The sequence below is a fragment of the Pelodiscus sinensis genome, chromosome 3 (genome assembly GCF_052426305.1).
Source record: "Pelodiscus sinensis isolate ZL-2025 chromosome 3, ASM5242630v1, whole genome shotgun sequence".
NCBI classification, from domain to species: domain Eukaryota; kingdom Metazoa; phylum Chordata; order Testudines; family Trionychidae; genus Pelodiscus; species Pelodiscus sinensis.
The window spans coordinates 23,114,621-23,133,437 of NC_143054.1; the positions used below are offsets into that span (position 1 = coordinate 23,114,621).

Below are 18,817 nucleotides of genomic sequence, written 5' to 3' on the forward strand. Positions count from 1 at the left end.
ATTTACCCTAAAATATGATACACGGAAGGAACACCACTATTTTTGAATGGCATCATATTGTGAAATAAAACTATGGGTAAAAAACCCAAATCTGTCACTGACCCTTCAAAGGTATTCTTCATCCACAGACTGAGCTGCTCTGTAGAAGCACCAGCAACTCTTTTAGCATCTGTGGCAGCTGCCTAGTGCTTGGCCAGCAGCTCAAGGTGAGCTCTATTGTTCCAGATGAGGGCTGCCTCTTGCCTGAGCCCATGGCCTTCCTGAAGTCCTCTGGCCACTCCTGACTCACCTGGGGAGCAATTTCAAATTTTGGTGGGGATAGGGGAATGCAGTTTTAACTGTGATTCCAGGGGATACTTAGGCACCTGAAAACTCTCCTGTTTTTTTTTCTTTTGCAAATAACTTAGAAATTAGTTGTTGATTTTACTATACAGGCAGTCCCCAGGTTACATGGATCTGACTTACATCGGATCCCTACTTACAAACGGGGTGAGGCAACCCCGCACTAGCTGCTTCCCCCCAGCAGACCAGGGAGACACGAAGCTAGCGCCCCCCCAGCAGACCAGGGAGACGCGGAGCGGCTTTTCTCAGCAGACACCTCAGCTTGAGAATAAAGGACTGAGCTCTGGAGAAATGTTTGGCTAGAGTTTCCCCTACAATATGTACCAGTTCCGACTTACATACAAATTCAACTTAAGAACAAACCTACAGTCCCTATCTTGTATGTAACCCGGGGATTGCCTGTACACACAAATCCTGAATTAGTTCTATCAGTAATAATTAAATTATTTATCGATTAGCAAAGCAAGAAAAATGTGTCTTGAGAACTTGTTAGTGTCAAAATTCAGTGATATAAACTTCTGAATCAGGCTTGTTACAAATTGACTAGTGAACGAATAGTTAAATCAACAAATCATTTTTTGGTTTTAGGATATTTATTTTATATATCTTGATATGTAATATTGACGCTTACTTGGTAGTTGTTGTTTTGTTGTAGTCATGTTGGTACCAAGACGAGAGTCATAAGATAGGTGAAATAATATCTTCAATTGGATCAACTTTGGTTGGTGAAAGAACAAGCTCTTAAATTCCACAGAACGCTTCTCCAGCTAAATTTGATCCAAAACCAAAAAAGATATTACTTCACCCATCTTATCTCTCTGTTTCTGTTTTAACAGATTTAAAACTTAAATTTCTTGAATCTCATCTTCTACTATCATTAAATATTATCTGACCTCTCTCCATAATTTCCTAAAACTGTGAAAATTAAAAATTATAAAAAGACAAAAACAACTTCTTTTACATATCAGAGTTATAAAATATAAAAAGTGCATTCTACCAAGCCTATTTATAAGCCAGAGATGCAGGGGTGAAGCATTGGGGTTAGAGGTTGGGACAGAATCTATAATCTTACCAGATTTCTCTCTCAGTTCAAGTGCCTGATTGAAAATATGTCAGGGTATGTCTACACTACAGCACTAATTCGAACTAACTTAGTTCGAATTAGTTAATTCGAATTAGCGCATCTAGACTTTAAAACTAGTTTTGCTAGTATGTCCACACTGAGTGGACCCTGAACCAAGGTTGAGGATGAACCGGAAGCAGTGCCGGTAGGGCATCAGATTAGGACTTAGAGCGTGGAGCTGCTGTCTTAGGCTAGCCAAGGGCTGTGCTTAAAGGGACCCAACCCCCACCCCGGACAGACAGTTCTCAGGGGTTCCCCGCTTACAAAGCTTACTTGCCGCAGGCTGCCGTCCGGAGGAGGGGTCAAACAAGGGGCTTCAGGAGAGCTTCCACCCCAAGGAGCCCGCAGAGACAGCCCAGTCCTCCCCATCGGGGGCTCGTACCCCATTCCTCCTTCACTTCCTTCCACTTACCACTCCCTAGCCCCCCTTCCTGATGTACAAAATAAAGGACATGTGTGTTAAAAAATAGAAACTCTCTTTATTGAACAAAACTTGGGGAGACTGGGAAAAGGAAGTGGGAGAGGGAAAGAGAGAGGCTGGGAGAGGGGAGGGCAACTAAAATGATCAGGGGTCCCATATGAAGAGAGGCTAAAGAGACTGGGACTTTTCAGCTTAGAAAAGAGGAAACTGAGGGGGGATATGATAGAGGTCTATAAAAGCATGAGTGGTGTGGAGAGGGTGCATAAAGAAAAGTTCTTCATTAGTTCCCATAATAAAAGCACTAGAGGACACCAAATGAAATGAATGGGTAGCAGGCTTCGAACTAACAACAGAAAGTTGTTCTTCGCGAAGCAAAGAGTCAACCTGTGGAACTCCTTGCTGCAGGAGGCTGTGAAGGCTAGAACTATAGCAGAGTTTAAAGAGAAGTTAGATAAAGTCATGGAGGTTGGGTCCATGGAGTGCTATTAGCCAGGGGGTAGGAATGGTGTCCCTGGCCTCTGTTTGTGGAAGGCTGGAGATGGATGGCATGAGACAAATGGCTTGGTCGTTGTCTTTGGTGCATCCCCTCCAGGGTATCTAGTGCTGGCCGCTGTCAGCAGACTGGCTACTGGGCTAGATGGACCTTTGTTCTGGCCCAGTACGGCCATTCTTATGTTTTTATGTTCTAAGATCAGGGCTCAGGGTCGGGGTCTCACTTGACCACCTTGATTTTCATGCAAACCTGCTCCTGGGTTCGCATGTGGCCTTTGGTGGCCAGGCTGGCAGCTATCCTGCCCTAGACGGCCACTTTCCTGTGCCTAGTGCGGAGGTCGTGGATGTTGGAGGCTTCCCCCCAAACCTGGATGAGGTCCACAAAGTCCGCACTAGACCAGGCGGGTGCCCGCCTCTTGCAGCCCCGGGCAGGCTCCCGGGAGCCGCCAGCCTGGTCCCGGGCAGAGGTGGAGGGCTGGGTGGCAGCGGGTGGCTGGCTCATCCCGTGCCAGGTGCAGGGTCTGCTGGCTGGGTGCTGGCAGGCTTGCACCTGGCACGGGCGCCATAGCCAGACCGTGGCCCTTTAAGGGTTCCGGGGCCGGGAGGGGGGCAGACGAGTTTCCCTGGTGGTGCCCAGAGTGGCCACCAGGGCAAGCTGGGGAGGGCTAGCCTCCCACTAGTTCGAATTAAGTGGCTACACAGCCCTTAATTTGAACTACTTAATTTGAACTAGGTGTTAGTCCTCGTAGAATGAGGTTTACCTAGTTCGAATTAAGCGCTCTGCTAGTTCTAATTAAGTTCGAACTAGCGGTTTGTATGTGTAGCACCTATCAAAGTTAATTCGAACTAACGGCTGTTAGTTCGAATTAACTTTGTATTGTAGACATACCCTCACAAAAATTACACCTTATCTTCAGTTCCTCACACAAACAGCAGGAACCTCAGTGACCTCCAGAGGAGGAATGAAGGATATGGGATTAATATGGGACTAAAGAAAGTTTCCTTTGTTTTCATCTTGATGCAGTATAAAAATGTACACAAAACTGTGCCCAACAGTTTAGGCAAGGCCTCCTGCCCCAAGGAATTTCAGTATACTGTCAAGAATAACATGTCGCGAAAATAGAAATAGTTAAAAAATGAAATCCTGACAATATGGATAAGTAATCAGGGATTGAAATGAAAGGTAAATGGGTTTCAGGCAAGCAAGCATTCCCCAATATGGCCCCCATTCCCATTCCTGTTCAGAGGAGGAAGAGGCACATGGGAGAGCTGATTTCAGTCACACTCATTTATCTCCTTAACCACCTGCATTCTGCTACAAAGACCTTTTACATCTGCACTTGAAAGGGAATCCTCTGAACTGTCATTCATGTTAAAATTTGACACTTTCCAAAAAGGACTCAACAAACATTTGAACTATCTCACCCATTATCAAGATAGTTTCTCCAATTATCACCTCTAATACCATTAACTCCCAAACATCCCACTCTCCCTACCTCTAATATCATCAATTCACAGACACTTACCTTCCTTCCTCCCCCCCCCCCCCTGCATTCCCCTCCTGTTCTGCAATGTGATTTGTCCTTTTCATATTTGTTCATTTTTTTAAATTGTATCCTTTGGTATATATGGTTGTGACTACTTTCTTCCACTATTTGATCTGAGGAAGTGGGTCTGGCCCACGAAAGCTCATCATCTAATAAACCATCTTGTTAGTCTTTAAAGTGCTACATTGTCCTGCATTTTGCTTCAGCTACCCCAGACTAACACGGCTACATCTCTATCACTATTCATTTATCTCCTGTATACCCACCTGACTCACTTTGGGGAGGCAGGAGCAGCCCCCTTGGAACCAAGTGAGTGAAGACTCTGAGCCAGGGGAAAAGGGAGGACAGGACCTTCAGCAGGGGGCACAATGTAAAGCTTGAGTGTCAGACTCCACCTCCCCAGCTGGCAGCCCAGTTCCCATATGGGAAAGTAGGGAAGTGTTCCTTTCTTCCCTACCTAATCTCTCCTGGCAGAGCTGAAGAAGTAGCAGCAGCCCTTCCCTCCTCCCAACCTCTCCCATCCTGGTCCCAGACTGCATCCAGCAAGAAGCAGGGCTGGGAGAGGTAAAGAGCTGAGCAGGCAAACCCTGGCAGAAAACTGTGTGGTGTGGGTGGGGGGGACGGGGAGTGTGATATTTCCAGTGCATTTCCACATGCATCACCTCTGTAAGGAAGAAATGAGATGGACGGGATGGGAGCAAGCTGGCTGCAGCAGCCCCCTGGGTTACCAACTGCTGAAAATGATTTTTATGGACAGTATAGAAAAAAATTGTGAACAACCAAATTTAGAATGGACACATTGTTACATAAGTATAACTATGGCTCAAAGAGACAAAAGTGAACAATAGTCAATGTTTTTATTCATACATCGAAACACTACTGCCTCTCAGATAAGCTGACTGTGATGGCTCCTAAACCCATCTGGGTAGCAGGCAGGCAGCTGGGGCAAGAGGGGAGCCCACAAGACAGGCAACTGTCCCTGCAGCATATTGGCCAGGCATACCGACACAATCTTATTCCTATTACAGTCCTTCTCCTGGCCCAAACCATCCCCCTTTTGTGCCCTCCTCCCACACTCTGACTTACTGGTTCAGAACCTGTGGGCTGCTCCTATTCCTGCTGTCCCCTGTCCTCTCTCTCCTCAGATGCAGGGAGCATGGCAGGGGTGGGTGCTGCATGCATTCCGCCAAAAGTTGCTTCTATGCTGATCCTAGTGATGCCAAAGAAGAGTTCAAAGCCATAGGTGGGGAAGAGCAGCCCCTGCCAGCTAGTAGCAGGCTGGAGAAGGTCCTACAAGGAGAATTTCTCTCCACTTGACCCCATGAATTCTCTATGGTACTGCAGGCTCTGGTGAACCACAGGGGAGTGCCCAGAAATTAACAATGACTGGTTGGGGAAGGTGCATGACACCCACATCTTCAGGGAGAGGCTGAACAGCTGGCTAGGGCTTATGAGCAGCCAGGTACCAGTGCCATCTGGAGAGTACATTGGGGCTGTGCTCATCCAGGAGGGAGAGTTTCAGCCAACGCGATCTGTGAGACTCCCTCCCGGGCCTCTCCACAAGGGGTCCCTGCATTGCTCCTGTGTGCCTTTCCTTCCCCACCCCTCCCTTCTGCCACCCTCTCTTCCCGCCTCCCCTGCAGAGTAAATAAATAAGCCTTTTTTTTTTTGGTTAATAAACAATTGTCTTATGTGGGGGGATATGAAATAGGGGAGGAACTGGGGAAATAACCTGGAATAGGAGAGGGGGGAGGATCAGGGATGAGGCTGGGATTGGCATCTGTCTTGGGTAGGTTGGGAGGCTTTAGCTGCCTGAGAGGTCCCACTGCCATGTGTTTTTGAGGGGTTAGAAGGGAAAGCTGGGAAGGATGGAGGTTGGGAGGTAGCTGGTGGCCTTCTCCATGCACATGGACTGAGATCACAGAAGACCTCATGGGGATTGGACTTTATGACCTCTCGAGGTCCCTTACAGTTCTAATATACTATGATTTTATGATAATTAGAAATATATCATATTCTATATATTAAGACCCATGCAACTTTTCAGTTTGCTGCCAGGGAAAAAGCTGTACTTATGTTAAGAATTACAAATTTAATATGATATATGTTGCACCTTTTCTGGAAGATCTCTTCCAGAAAAGCTTATTCCAAAAGAAGCTTGCAGTTTAGACCTAGCCTTTGAGGCCCCATTTGTTAGAGGCTTTGGAAATATGAGATTCTTGTCTCAAAGCATTTACAATAAGGGGAAAAATATATATGGGTACGTCTAGACTACATGGCTCCGTCGACGGAGCCATGTAGATTTGTTGTTTTGGCAAAGGCAAATGAAGCCACGATTTAAATGATCGCGGCTTCATTTACATTTACATGGCTGCCGCACGAGGAATAACGGGGCTGCCGACAAAGGGCTTTGATGTCGGCAGGGGAGCGTCCAGACTAGCGCGCTGAGCGGACAAACAGCTAATCAGCTGTTTGTCGGCTCAGCGTGGCAGCCATATAAATGTAAATGAAGCCGCGATCATTTAAATCGCGCCTTCATTTGCCTTTGCCTATGTGTCTAATCTACATGCCTCTGCCGACAGAGGCATGTAGTCTAGACACAGTCTATGAGGAGAAGGGGGAAGTGTATTAAGATAGTAGTTAGGTGATCAGCTGATTTTATATATATATAATTAGCTTCAGTCTCTTTGTGTTTTGCAACACTTTGTACTGTTGTCATTATTTTTTGTCAATTTCACTTGACAAGAAGGTATTGTGACTAACCACCATTAGGGGAGTTAAATCAACTACAAGTGTTAAAACCAGGCCTTTTTATTTAAAAAATGAAAGAAAAAGAAAAACAGCAGCAGGAACAACAAAATTCCTCCTGTATATTATTACCAAGAGTAATGTCTATGGAACTGTTTATAAAAGTTGAACAGGTGAATTGAAATAATGTAGCTCTTCTGTCAGGTTTGTTAATGTAGTTGTTAATCTGACTGTTTAACTTTTGTCTTACTCAACAAAAATTAAAACTTCTTTATCTACAAATCTTTTAATTATCATGCTCCATTTAATTTACATTATCCATAGGAGGCTATTTCATGGTAACATGATTTCTTACTTGTATGTCTGGAATTTAACTTGAATGCTTGTTGAAATCATATTCCTAGTCTATTATGCAAGTACTTTACATATTCCTAGTATATTATGCAAGTACTATTACAGAAGTCAACAAGAGATTATATACAAATTATATTGAGCGTAATTTAATCTCATAAGCATCTAAATTACAACTTTTGTGATTACATTTATGGAAATTATTACAAAAATATTTAAAATGATGCCTTTGCAACGTACAATTACACTCATAATCCTTCAATGTCTTAAATATTTTTAGGATGCTTTTCAGTGCTTCTGGTAAAATATAGAATTATATTGCACTGGGAAGATGCCAGGTCCTCTAGATTATCACTGTGGCAGACAATAAATAATACTCTTTCAGGAAACCACCTATGAAATCCAAGATTGATGGTCAGAGTGCCAACTAATATGGACTCCTTTCATGGAAAATATCACATTACATAGTCAGGCACCAATAAGAACTTCCCTTGTTAAGTTCTAAATGTACCCATATTGGGGGGGGGGGGGGGGGGGGGCACAGTTAGTATCACTAACTGTGCATTTGCCCTATAGCAACTTCTGGTAACAAGGAGATATGAATATACAACTTTCACTCCCAAAGCTGATTTCATTGTAACTTTGAAAACAGAGTATAATTTAGTGTTTAATTTCCTTTACTGAATTGTTAGAAATTTTCAGTATATGGGGTTTACAATTACTCCCATATAAACAGAAAAGCTGTGTTAAGAGTTTTAGAAATGACATCCATATCTGATTTTTATCTGTCTTATTAGTGATATGTTTTGGAGCAGCACCCTGAGGACCCAAATAGATGTGAGCTATGAGCTGTAATTTTAAAAGGAAAGCAAGAGAGCTGGTCTCCCATGTCTCAAATATGGTTCCTTTAAATATTCTAGCTATGGGGTTTGGGTAACATTTTAAGCCAATTTTATATCTTTTTTAGTAAAACTATATCTATTTTTACTGAACCATTTTTAAAACAAACCATAATGTCCTCCATGTACTTCACAGTACATTATGTACATTAGCAGAGACAGTTTCTGGTGTCAAAGCCACTAACTGTATGTTATGGGCAGAGGGCTCAGTATGTTATGGTTGTGAGGGAGTAGGGGATGGTCTTTTGTGGCCCTATATGTCACTATTTAAAAAAAAAAAAAAACTTTACAGACATCCAAGAGCTAGTTAGGCTCCTGAAAAACCTTGGATTTTATGTATTTAAAAAGTAAAATTTGGTTACTGGGTCAGTATTTTGCTGTAATTTAAAATGTATTTAAAGGATGAAGACTCTCCAGTCTGCAGCTATTCCACTACTTATCACTGCATAACTTTGTGCATAATATGGCCTTCTTGATAACAACTTGGGAGCCCTTGAAAATCCTTGGTAGGAATGTTCCCTATGTCCCATTCCCTCAGGAGCTCTGGGTCCCATTATCAGGGGGGCAGTTTCTAGCACAGTATGATAAGGGTATTATTTTTATTATATTTTCTATTCTGGAGAGATTGGCCCCAAGGCAAACTCATTTTGAAGGCATCTAGACTGATCGTTGTTAGATTTGGGGCTCCCCTTAGCTTTCCTAATCCTGCCATCTATGGGCTTGAAACTGACATCCTTGTGGACACAAATCCCAACCCACTTTGTCCTCTCTCCGGTGTGGCTTTGTGATGGGTCTCTCATCCCCCTCAGAGATAAGAGTGGCTGGACTCCCTTTTCATGAATGACTCCAAAATCTAAGTTTAGTATTGGGCAGGGATGAACCCACACAGATGATATATAGACTAATTCCATCCTTTCCAGGATGAAGAGGAGTTGGGACTTTCCTTCATCCGGTTGGTTCTTTTTGCTTCCCTGATTTGTCTAGTTCCTCAGTGGTCAAGGAAGTACAAGTCATTAGGGCTATGACCCAGCACAGACTGGTCCCAGATCTAGTGTGGACGGTAGTGCCATTTGACTCACATAGCACGTTTCCTGCCAAAGCAGTCTATCTTCTGGGCTTACATTAGAGTCCAGGGCACAGGAAAAGCAGGTGTTGCTTGAGAGAGAGGCAGGTAGCTTCCCTGAGGGGAAAACTGCCTCAGAGAGGGGACAGAGGGGCAGGCAGCCTCCATGAGGGGGGAAATGCCTCAGAGAGGGAAGTGGGGGAGAGGGGGAGGCAGCCTCCATGAAGGGGGAAACTGCCTAAGAGAGGGGCAAACAAGAGGGAAACCACCTCAGAGAGGGGAGAGATGGGTGGGAAGCCTCCATGCGGGGGAAATGGTCGGAGAGAGGGGCAAGTAGCCACTTAGCAGAGAACTGATTTAGAGGGCTGAGAGGGGGGTGGGCTGCCTCTTTGAGAGGGAAACTGCCTCGAGAGAGGAGGGAGGGACAGGTACTGCCATGATGGGGAAGCCACCTCAAAGAGGAGAGAGAAGGGCAGGCAGCCTCTGAGGAGGAAGCTGCTTCAGAGAAGAGAGATGGGGTGGGCACCTCTGTGAGAGGGAAATCACCTCAGGGAGGGGGAGGGGAGTTGCACAGCCTCTGAGGGGAAGCTGCCTGCCAGAGGGGAGAGAGGGCGGGCAGACTCTGTGAGGGAGAAACTGCCTCAGAGAGGGGAGAGGTGGAAGCAGCCTCCCTGAGGGGGGAAACCGCCTTAGAGGGGTGAGAGATGGGCGGGCACCTCTGTGAGGGGGAAACCGCCTCAGAGAGGGGAGAGAGTGGCGGGCACCTCTGTGAGGGGGAAGTGCCTCAGGGAGTAGACAGAGGGGAGCGAAAGGCAGGCTGTGTCCCTAATGGGCACTACTACCTCACTGTACAGAGGGATAGGACTTAGTTGCTCCTGCCCACACAGGGTAAATACTCTCCTACCTCAGAGCCATGGGGGCCTCTTCCATTCCTTGACAAGCTTGAGACCTTGTACCTCTCCCCATGGCCGTTGAGGTAGGAGATCTGCCCTCACCGGTGTCCTCGTGGTCTTTGAATCGGGGGGAATGGCACACTCCATAAGGCACACTTTCAATCACACTTTCACTGGCATGCTTAGGGAAAGCCCTGCCCATACACATAGTCCCCAAGTGACCCTGGAAATTGGAGACTTGCTGGAAAGTTGCATTCTGCATCTGAAGAACTCAATATTAAGGGCTATTTGAAGAAAAAAAAGAGAATACTTTGATTTTTGGCAAAATTCAGTCTGATAATATGGTTAATATTTCAAACTTGATATTCTCCTGACACAATGGAGACAGCTCTTTCCATTTTGAGATCATGTGCATCTTGGATTTGTAATGAATAGATAAATTCTGTCTAATTAGCTTTGACTTAAACATATGGTGGATACAGAGCAAATATGAATATGGCAAAATTGCTATAACTTCCTTATAATAGCAAGGTGGTAATATCATGAATAAATGTTTTTGGCTTATTAGAGAAATAGAGAAATAGAGAAATAGTTCTTATTTTTGTATTCTGTACAGTATTAAAATTATTTAAAACTATGATTTATTTTTAATAATTGAAAACTTATTTTCATTTCAGGACTGTCATATCAAGCAAATACCAGATATCTGTGAGGATGAAAAGTTTATGGTACCAGACATTTTCATCCATGTCATCAGATGAAGCTGAAGGCTACCCATATCCAAAACGAATTAAAATAGAAAACAATACAAGTGTAGCAAAAGAAAAGCAACAGCAGTTAGAACAAAAGACATACTCTATAGATGAATATAGAAAGTCACCAAATAAATCTATATATATATCCAAAGAATCACTTAACTTCAGTCAAAATACATGGAGAGTAGAAAAGGAAAACAATGGTAGAGAAAGAAAAAATAGCATGTGTGAGTTTATAGATTTTAAACCCCGGATTAATGAAAAATTAAAATGCAGGTTATTAGAAAACAGACTGTCCACTAAAATATGGAATCTTGAAAATGTAGAGCAAAATGTTATGAGCGATAACTGTTTACTGAATGCAAATGAACATTCTTCTGAAGAAGGATTATACAACATATGGAATGTAAACAAAAATGGCAAAAATACATATGAATTAAAGCAAGTCTGTGAACAGCACAGCACAAATATAGCAGAAAATAATAAAAATAGCAATCATAATGAACTTCAATTAAATGCTTCACTTTCATCGTTAAACAGAGATTTGTTTCAGGAGAAAACATCAAGTCAGAAAATTGGCACTGATGATAAGTGGAAAGAACACCAGCTTTTAGATGTTCCATTTTTATGTGGCATTAATTCTACATTTTGTGAAATAAAGAATAAGGACAAAAATAACTGGTTTAATATATTATCCACTGAAGAAAACAAAGATAATTATGGTAATCAGAGTGACTCCATTGAACAAATAGGTAATAAAGAAAAAAATGCTACATTGAATACATCAGCTACATTAAATTTGTTTGAAAAAATACAAACATTCAGAATCCCCCAAACTGATTTTTTTGTGAAAGGGAACATAATTAAATGTCCTAATGCTTCAAATACATTAAATAGCAACATAACAACTAATTTAAAGGAGATAGAACAGAAGAATTTTAAACATCAAACATATGTAAAGCAATCTGAAAAGGCTTACTGTTCCCCAAACATATCTATAGTAGGGAAACAAAAGTTTCAAAATGGTAAAAGTATTGTGAATGCTGTTAGTAATTGTTCTGAATGTATTGAAAGTAACCATCAGTCTGTTAGCAAGCAAAAGACTTGGGATTTAGCAGAAAAAGGAGAAAAAGCATCTGAGACTAATTTCAGGAACATCATCGACAGCGTCAAGTGCAATCAGATGTTTTCTAAAAAGAATGTCAACAAGAAAGAGCCAGAAAATGGAGAGGAAGACCAGGAATCAAGTATATACCTAAGTATTTACACATACTTTGGTTCTAGAAGACCTCAAAGTGGTAAATGTAGCAACTCTACCAATATTTTGAAAAGAACATGGGGAAAAGTCAGTTATAAGGATGTGACATTTAATATACAAGAAACAATTGTTGCATTGATATCAGAAGTACTAAGGAACCGAAATTTAAACATACAATACAGCATTACAGAGCTAATAACCAGTATTAATAACAATAGTACACATATTTATTTGCAAGATGCTATTTCAGAACAGCAAAATGTGAACATGATAAAATCATACCTTGCTTCTTTTTCCTATAATATACATTTTTTGCTTCCAGCTGAAAAAAAAAATAAACCAATAGAGAAAAATCCTTTATGTTACAGAAAACAAATTCAGGTAAACTCACACATAAATAATAGTTTGAAAGGAAACACAGAATTGCAGCAAAAATATATAACTTATATGGGTATGTATAAGGAAATTATAAACCCTAGATTAGTAAAAAAAGTTGGTTTTCAATTACATCGTAAATGCCAAAAAATTCATTATTCTAGCACTACAGCTGAAAATAAAGAAGCGATTTTTCTAGACAAAATAGTACTGTTTCATAACCAACAAAAAGTATCACCTGAAGATAGATGTGCCAAACTTTCCTGCTTATCCAGATGTAGCATAGGAATTAATAGTGTTGTTTCAGTATTTGACAGTGAAGAAAAAGATACTAAAATGCAACTTTTACTTGCTAATAGACTAATTTTATCAAGAAAGAATTTTGATTGTTCTTCCTTGTGGAAAATAAATTGGTGCAGTACCAACAAAATATTGACAGAAACAAACGTTGGACTTCTGAATTATTTGTTTTCAATTTCAAAAATGAAATTTAAAAATTTAAATAATAAATGTTCAAATCTGAAAATTCAGGTAGCTATAGTAAAACAAAAGAAGAAGAAACAAATCAAAATACGTAACACTATTTTTCTTAAAGAAAAGTTTAAAATTCTGCATGCTGTTTTACGTGAAAATAAAAAACATAGAAGCAGGGGAGTCACAAATAGTGTGAACTTTGCATGTGACGCCACAAATGTTATTCCAAAATATCCAAGAACCTTTATCAAAGTAAACTTTGACAAAAATAAGTATGGCAACAGTAGAGAATTTAAAAAAGAATCCTTTAGCAGTCTTCCAAAAATACCATTTCTTTCTATTTTTGACACATATGAAAAAATTCCTCTCAGTGCTGATTCTGAGGAAATGGACCAGATCCCACTTATAAGGCAAATTAATTCTAATAATGAAAAATGCATTGAAGAAAGTACAGTCGCTAGTATAAAAAATGTTCACAATGTCCTTTCTACGTCAAATATTTGTGATTTGCCTGAATTTTCAACATCTATAGTGAATTGTAAATCTGAGTTACTACCAGACAGTAGAAGAAACAGATATTTCAAAGAAATAAATACCTATAGTCAACCCTTAGAAAATGAAAGAATATATGTATGCTATTCAAATACTGGTTCCAATTCTGGAAACATATTTCATTGCTTCTTAGATAATGGCCAGTGTCCCACTTCACCATTCTATTGTGGTCCTTTTATACATAAAAATGTAGTACTAAAAGCTGAAGAGGGACATTGCAGGAGTTCCTTGAGTAATGACACAGAAAAACAATGTGAAGAAATGGATAACATTCTACAATACCAAACTGTAAGAAGTTCTGAAGTATCTAATAACAATATGCATTTTAAGGTTCAGAAAGAAGAAACAATGACTTTTGCTCTGTGTGAAAATGTTCAGACAGATAGAAAGTTTTGCACACTGAATTCAAAGCCAATGATTATAAAACAAAATCTTGAAGATTTACAAGAGGTGGGAGAAATAAGTGCCAGGCAAAATTATATAACTAACAAAAATAAAAATCAGATGATGTTGCATGGAAGTATATCAACTAGTTTAATTTTGCAATATTCAAAAGATGAATCTGGAGTAGCCATTGCTTCAGGAGACAAATTAACACCACATTTATCCATAATGGACAATGGTAAAAGCATATCTGAATTTGAACTGAAGAGCAAATTTGATTTAGTGTTAGAAGAGCTTTGTATGTTTCATGAAATTAGCAAGGAATATGAAAATAAGCTACCCAAAGTAGAAACAAACACAATACAAGAAAATCCTCTTGAATTGAATAATTCTGAAGCCATAGATGAAAATTTAAAAAATGTTTCTCAAACAAAAGTATGCATTTCCTTTCCAATCTTTAGTACTACAGCAGGACAAAATATAACTAAAAATAACCAAAGTTCATTTAAAGGAAAAATATTAAATAGACATGCAAAGCAAGAAGCACCTCATGAGTACTGTCCCTCAAGTATGTCGGATGAAGAATTGCTCTATTCACCTCCTGGAGAAGGTAAGCAAACAGAATTACTTTAAAATATCATCTAATATGGTAATGAATAAATAAATACTTGGAATTAAATTTTCTGCTCTACTCCATGGGTATGCTACAGAGGATTTGGTGTGCAGAGTGTTCTACTAAGACATGATGTCTGGGTACCACCGAGTTACTCTTATCCAAATAGTAGCAGCACAGGATTCTTGATTATGAGCAATTTTTTGTTCCCTCTGTAAAGTTCAAGTATTAAATTATTTTTGCTAGGGATGTTAAAAAGCAAGTATTTGGGTAACTGTGCAATTGCTGAAAATCTCAGCGGTTACATAGTTACATGCACCCATAGTGCTGAGTGGCAACCAGCTCCCTGGGAGCTGGTGTGCATTGGGAGCTGGCTTTTACCCTGGCTCCCAGCATGCACTGGCTCCCACCTGCTACCCTGTTCCTGGTGCACACTGGCTGCCATTCTGTGCTGCTGCCACTGTACCAGAGGCAGCAGTGTGGGGCCACAGCTAGCTCCCCACGAGTGGGTTGGGAACCTGTGTATAATCCAAGCTTATCAGTTTACCATTTAAATTATTATACTTTTAAATCCCCAAATTAATGCATACTTTTGGCATTAATCTCTTCATGCTTCTGCTGTCTACCTGTGTAATGATGTTATAACAGGCCTTCACCTCATAGAGATTTGGTGAAGATACATTAATTAATGTTTCTGAAGCACTCAGTGAGAATAATGATGAGTGCCGTGAGTAAATTAATAATTCTGTCTTCACAGTAGTGTTTGAATAGTGTGCAGTTGATAATGTCTAGAGGAGGGGTGGGAACCTATATCGCTTGCCTGGATCCAGCCCCTGAGACTCGGGGATCTCCCCAGCATCAGGGAGCTGGTGCTGGCACGCCAGTCCTGAGGCCTCTGTACCCCACCCATGGGTATTGAATAGCTCCTCGTTACTTGAGCATTATCCATCCTGTGCATAGAATGGAGACTATGGAAAAACAGTAATTTATCATGAAATTAAAGACTGTGTCATAATATATTTGCACAAGGGAGATGAATTAAGGTTGCAATCTTCATTCTGGCATTTCTTAACTTTTGAGTGCTTGACTTTGCAATCATAATAATGTTCTTTTAATATGGCTTTTTTGTGTGTAATAATATTTAGGGGGTAAAAATTAAGGAGAATGACCCATAAAATTGTCTTTTTATATAAGTGTCTTATTGAAAAAGAATGCGGGTGTGTCTAGACTACATAGTTCTTCCGGAAAAACATACTCAAATTGTGAACCGCAATTTGCGTAGCTTTTTCCACTTCCTTTTTTGGAAGAGACTTTTCTGACATTTGGCCCATCTACACTGGGCCAAATGTCAGAAAAAATTTTTTTTCAGAACATCCCTTCTTCCTTGTAGAACGAGCTTTACAGGGATGCCAAAAAAAGCATCTGCTCTTCCAAAAAAAATTTCAGAAGAGCAGACATGTTCTGCAGTCTAGAAATACCCTGAGTTACAAGAACTACAGAAAGTGAATGATGTATATGCAGAGCTGTATATTTATGTAAGCAGAATTTTGTAATTATATGTTATGCATATATGTAACATTTTTATTCTTCACTCAATCAGTACAAATTGCTACTTTGAATTGTCTGTATATAGCAATTTAAAAGTTGAATGTGAAATTTTTCCTTTTGTTTTAAGATTCAAATTGTAAAAATCGATTTCCATGGAACCCTGCTTTTTTGTCTCATTCATTTATGAAGGAAAGAAGTAACAGTTTACAGAAAGAAAGAGGTAAAAATAAAGTTATTTTAATTAAGAAGAACATTCCAGTGTTATCAAGATTTTTAGAAGTATGTTATTTATTTCTTTTCCATTGACTTCAGCACAGCAATTTTCATATACAGGCAGTCCCCGAGTTACGCGGATCCGACTTATGTCGGATCCGCAGTTACGAACGAGGCATTCCTCTCCCTGGTCTCCAGCAGACCAGGGAGAGGAAGCAAAGCGGCGGAACACGTGGGCAGCAGACAGGGCTGTCCGCTGCCCACACGCTCCGAGGCTTGGCTCTGCTTTGCCCCCCCTCCGTCCCCCTGGTCTGCAGACCAGGGGGACGGGGGGGAGGCAAGGCAGAGCCAAGCCGCGGAGCGCCCGGCCAGCTGACAGCCCAGACGCGTCTGGGCTGTCAGCTGGCCGTGTCCTCCGCGGCTTGGCTCTGCTTTGCCCCCCCCCATCCCTCTGGTCTGCAGACCAGGGGGACGGGGAACAAAGCAGAGCAAAGCCACGGAGCCCGAGGGCAGCAAGACAGCCACGGCGCGTCTGGGCTGTCCCGCTGCCCCCGTGCTCCATGGCTTTGCTCCGGACACCTGTGGTACAGCAGCTGGGGCGCTGCCAGTTGGTCCTGTAGCGCCGCTCTGGGCGCTACTGGACCAACCGGGCAGCACCCCAGCTGTTCTGCCCCAGGCATCCTGATTCAGCCACTGCTGGTCAGATTCAGCAATGGCTGAATCAGGACGCCTGGGGCAGAGCAGCTTGGGTGCTGCTGGGTTGCTCCAGTAGCGCCGAGGAGCGGCGGCGCTACTGGACCAACCCAGCAGCACCCCAGCTGCTCTTCCCCAGGCGTCCCCAAGTCAGCCGCTGCTGAAACTGACCAGTGGCTGACTACAGGAAGCCCCTGCCCCGGGCTTCCTCGAATCAGCCGCTGATCAGTTTCAGCAGCAGCTGACTTGGGGATGCCTGGGGTTCTTAAGTTGAATCTGTATGTAAGTCAGAACTGGCGTCCAGATTCAGCCGCTGTTGAAACTGATCTGTTTCAGCAGAGGCTGAATCTGGATGCCAGTTCCGACTTACATACAGATTCAACTTAAGAACAAACCTACAGTCCCTATCTTGTACGTAACCCGGGGACTGCCTGTATTAATTGTTGGTTAGCATGGGGATATCCTGTCATTTACACATTATCTTTGAGTTTAGAACATGCAGGCATATCATAACCTCCTATTCTATATGTAGTGGCTAAAAACCTCAAAGATGCTGAGTGGGGTGAGATGCAGAAAGAGGAAGGAGCATTTTCTCTACTGTATTTGCCCTTTGTTTCCAGTATTGTGGAAGTCCTTAATAACATACAAACATTCTCCTTTATATATTAGATAAATTGGTCCAAATTATGGGTACAGACAAAACTATATATACATTTTTGTCTATGTATCTTCTATAGTATCCATCTCTATAGTATTTAGGCTATGTCTAGACTGCAGGCTTCTTTCGGAAGAAGCTCTTCTGGAAAAGCTCTTCTGAAAAAACTTCTTCCGAAAAAAAGCATCTACACAGCAGAAGTGCATTGAAAAAGCAATCTGCTTTTTCGAAAGATAGCATCCACACTGAATAGACATTATCTCACAATTAAGCTGTGATTACTGTGGATGGAGTGGCCACCAAGGCACCTGTGCTCTTTCCTCTTCTTTCGAAAGTACTCCCTCTCCTGCATCCACACACGCCTTTTTCCAAAAGAGCTCTTTCAGAAATAGGTTTCTTCCTCATAGAAAGAGGTTTACCAATGTCAGAAAAACCCCTCTGTTTTTTCGATTTTTTTTGAAAGAACTCAATTGCAGTGTGAACATAAGTGAAGTTTTTTTGGAAAAATGGCCATTTTTCTGAAAAAACTCTGCAGTGTAGACATACCCTGACTGTTGAGTGTCAAGTATGGTACCCATGATTGATTTCTATGTCTTAAAGAAATGTGATTTATATGTACATGTTACAAAAATATGGTTTTGCTTTCATCATTGATTTCTTCTCTTTTGTTTATATATTTAGGAAACTTTTTGTCACATGAAATTATAAGACTGCAGCCTCTTAAAACATGCAGTGGCCCTATCAGGATTGGGCTGTCCAGAAAAGCTAAGCCCAAAAAGCTTCACCCATATCTGAAATAATTTACTAACACTGAAGCCAAATATATAATTGGACTATAGTATCACAACTCACTTTGTCTGAAAATTGTTGAACTGTTTTTTAAATTTAATATAGATAGTTTATGTTTACTGTTTCTAGGTTTTTCCACATTAATATTGTATTACTGTTTGGTGATTTATTTGGGACTACTTTTATGAATATTTGATACTAAAGCATTTTAAAGATGAATATTCATTAATAAAAATGTTGCTATAAAATAATACACTATTAAAGTTTATCTAATATTAATAGAATCTGATGTGTATAATAAGTATCAATTTTCATAATAAATTAACAATATTAAATATTTGTGTTTTATGCAACAAAATATTAACATAGTCTGTATGATTTACATGATATGTAGAACACATTTAAAATAATTTGATCAATTGTTATTATAAGCAAACCTCTAATAATCATGATCGTGATCATGATCTGTTACATCATACGTTTTTCCTACAGCTACCAATTATGGGCTGTGTCTAGACTAGCAAGTTTTTCTGCAAAAACACCCGCTTTTGTGCAAAAACTTGCCAACTGTCTACACGGGCTGCTTGACTTTGCACAAAAGCACTGACGTTCTACTGTCCGAAATCAGT

General features: G+C 41.1%; 1 protein-coding gene across 1 annotated transcript; it reads left to right on the plus strand.

The window, feature by feature from the left end:
- The first annotated feature begins 10,560 nt into the window (after positions 1 to 10,560).
- Positions 10,561 to 18,515, plus strand: RAD51AP2 (RAD51 associated protein 2). The gene is made up of 3 exons (XM_025178747.3): positions 10,561 to 14,287; positions 15,966 to 16,058; positions 18,081 to 18,515. The coding sequence occupies exons 1-3, from the start codon at positions 10,594 to 10,596 to the stop codon at positions 18,197 to 18,199; spliced, it is 3,906 nt and encodes a 1,301-aa protein (XP_025034532.2). The 5' UTR covers positions 10,561 to 10,593; the 3' UTR covers positions 18,200 to 18,515.
- The last annotated feature ends 302 nt before the right edge of the window (positions 18,516 to 18,817 follow it).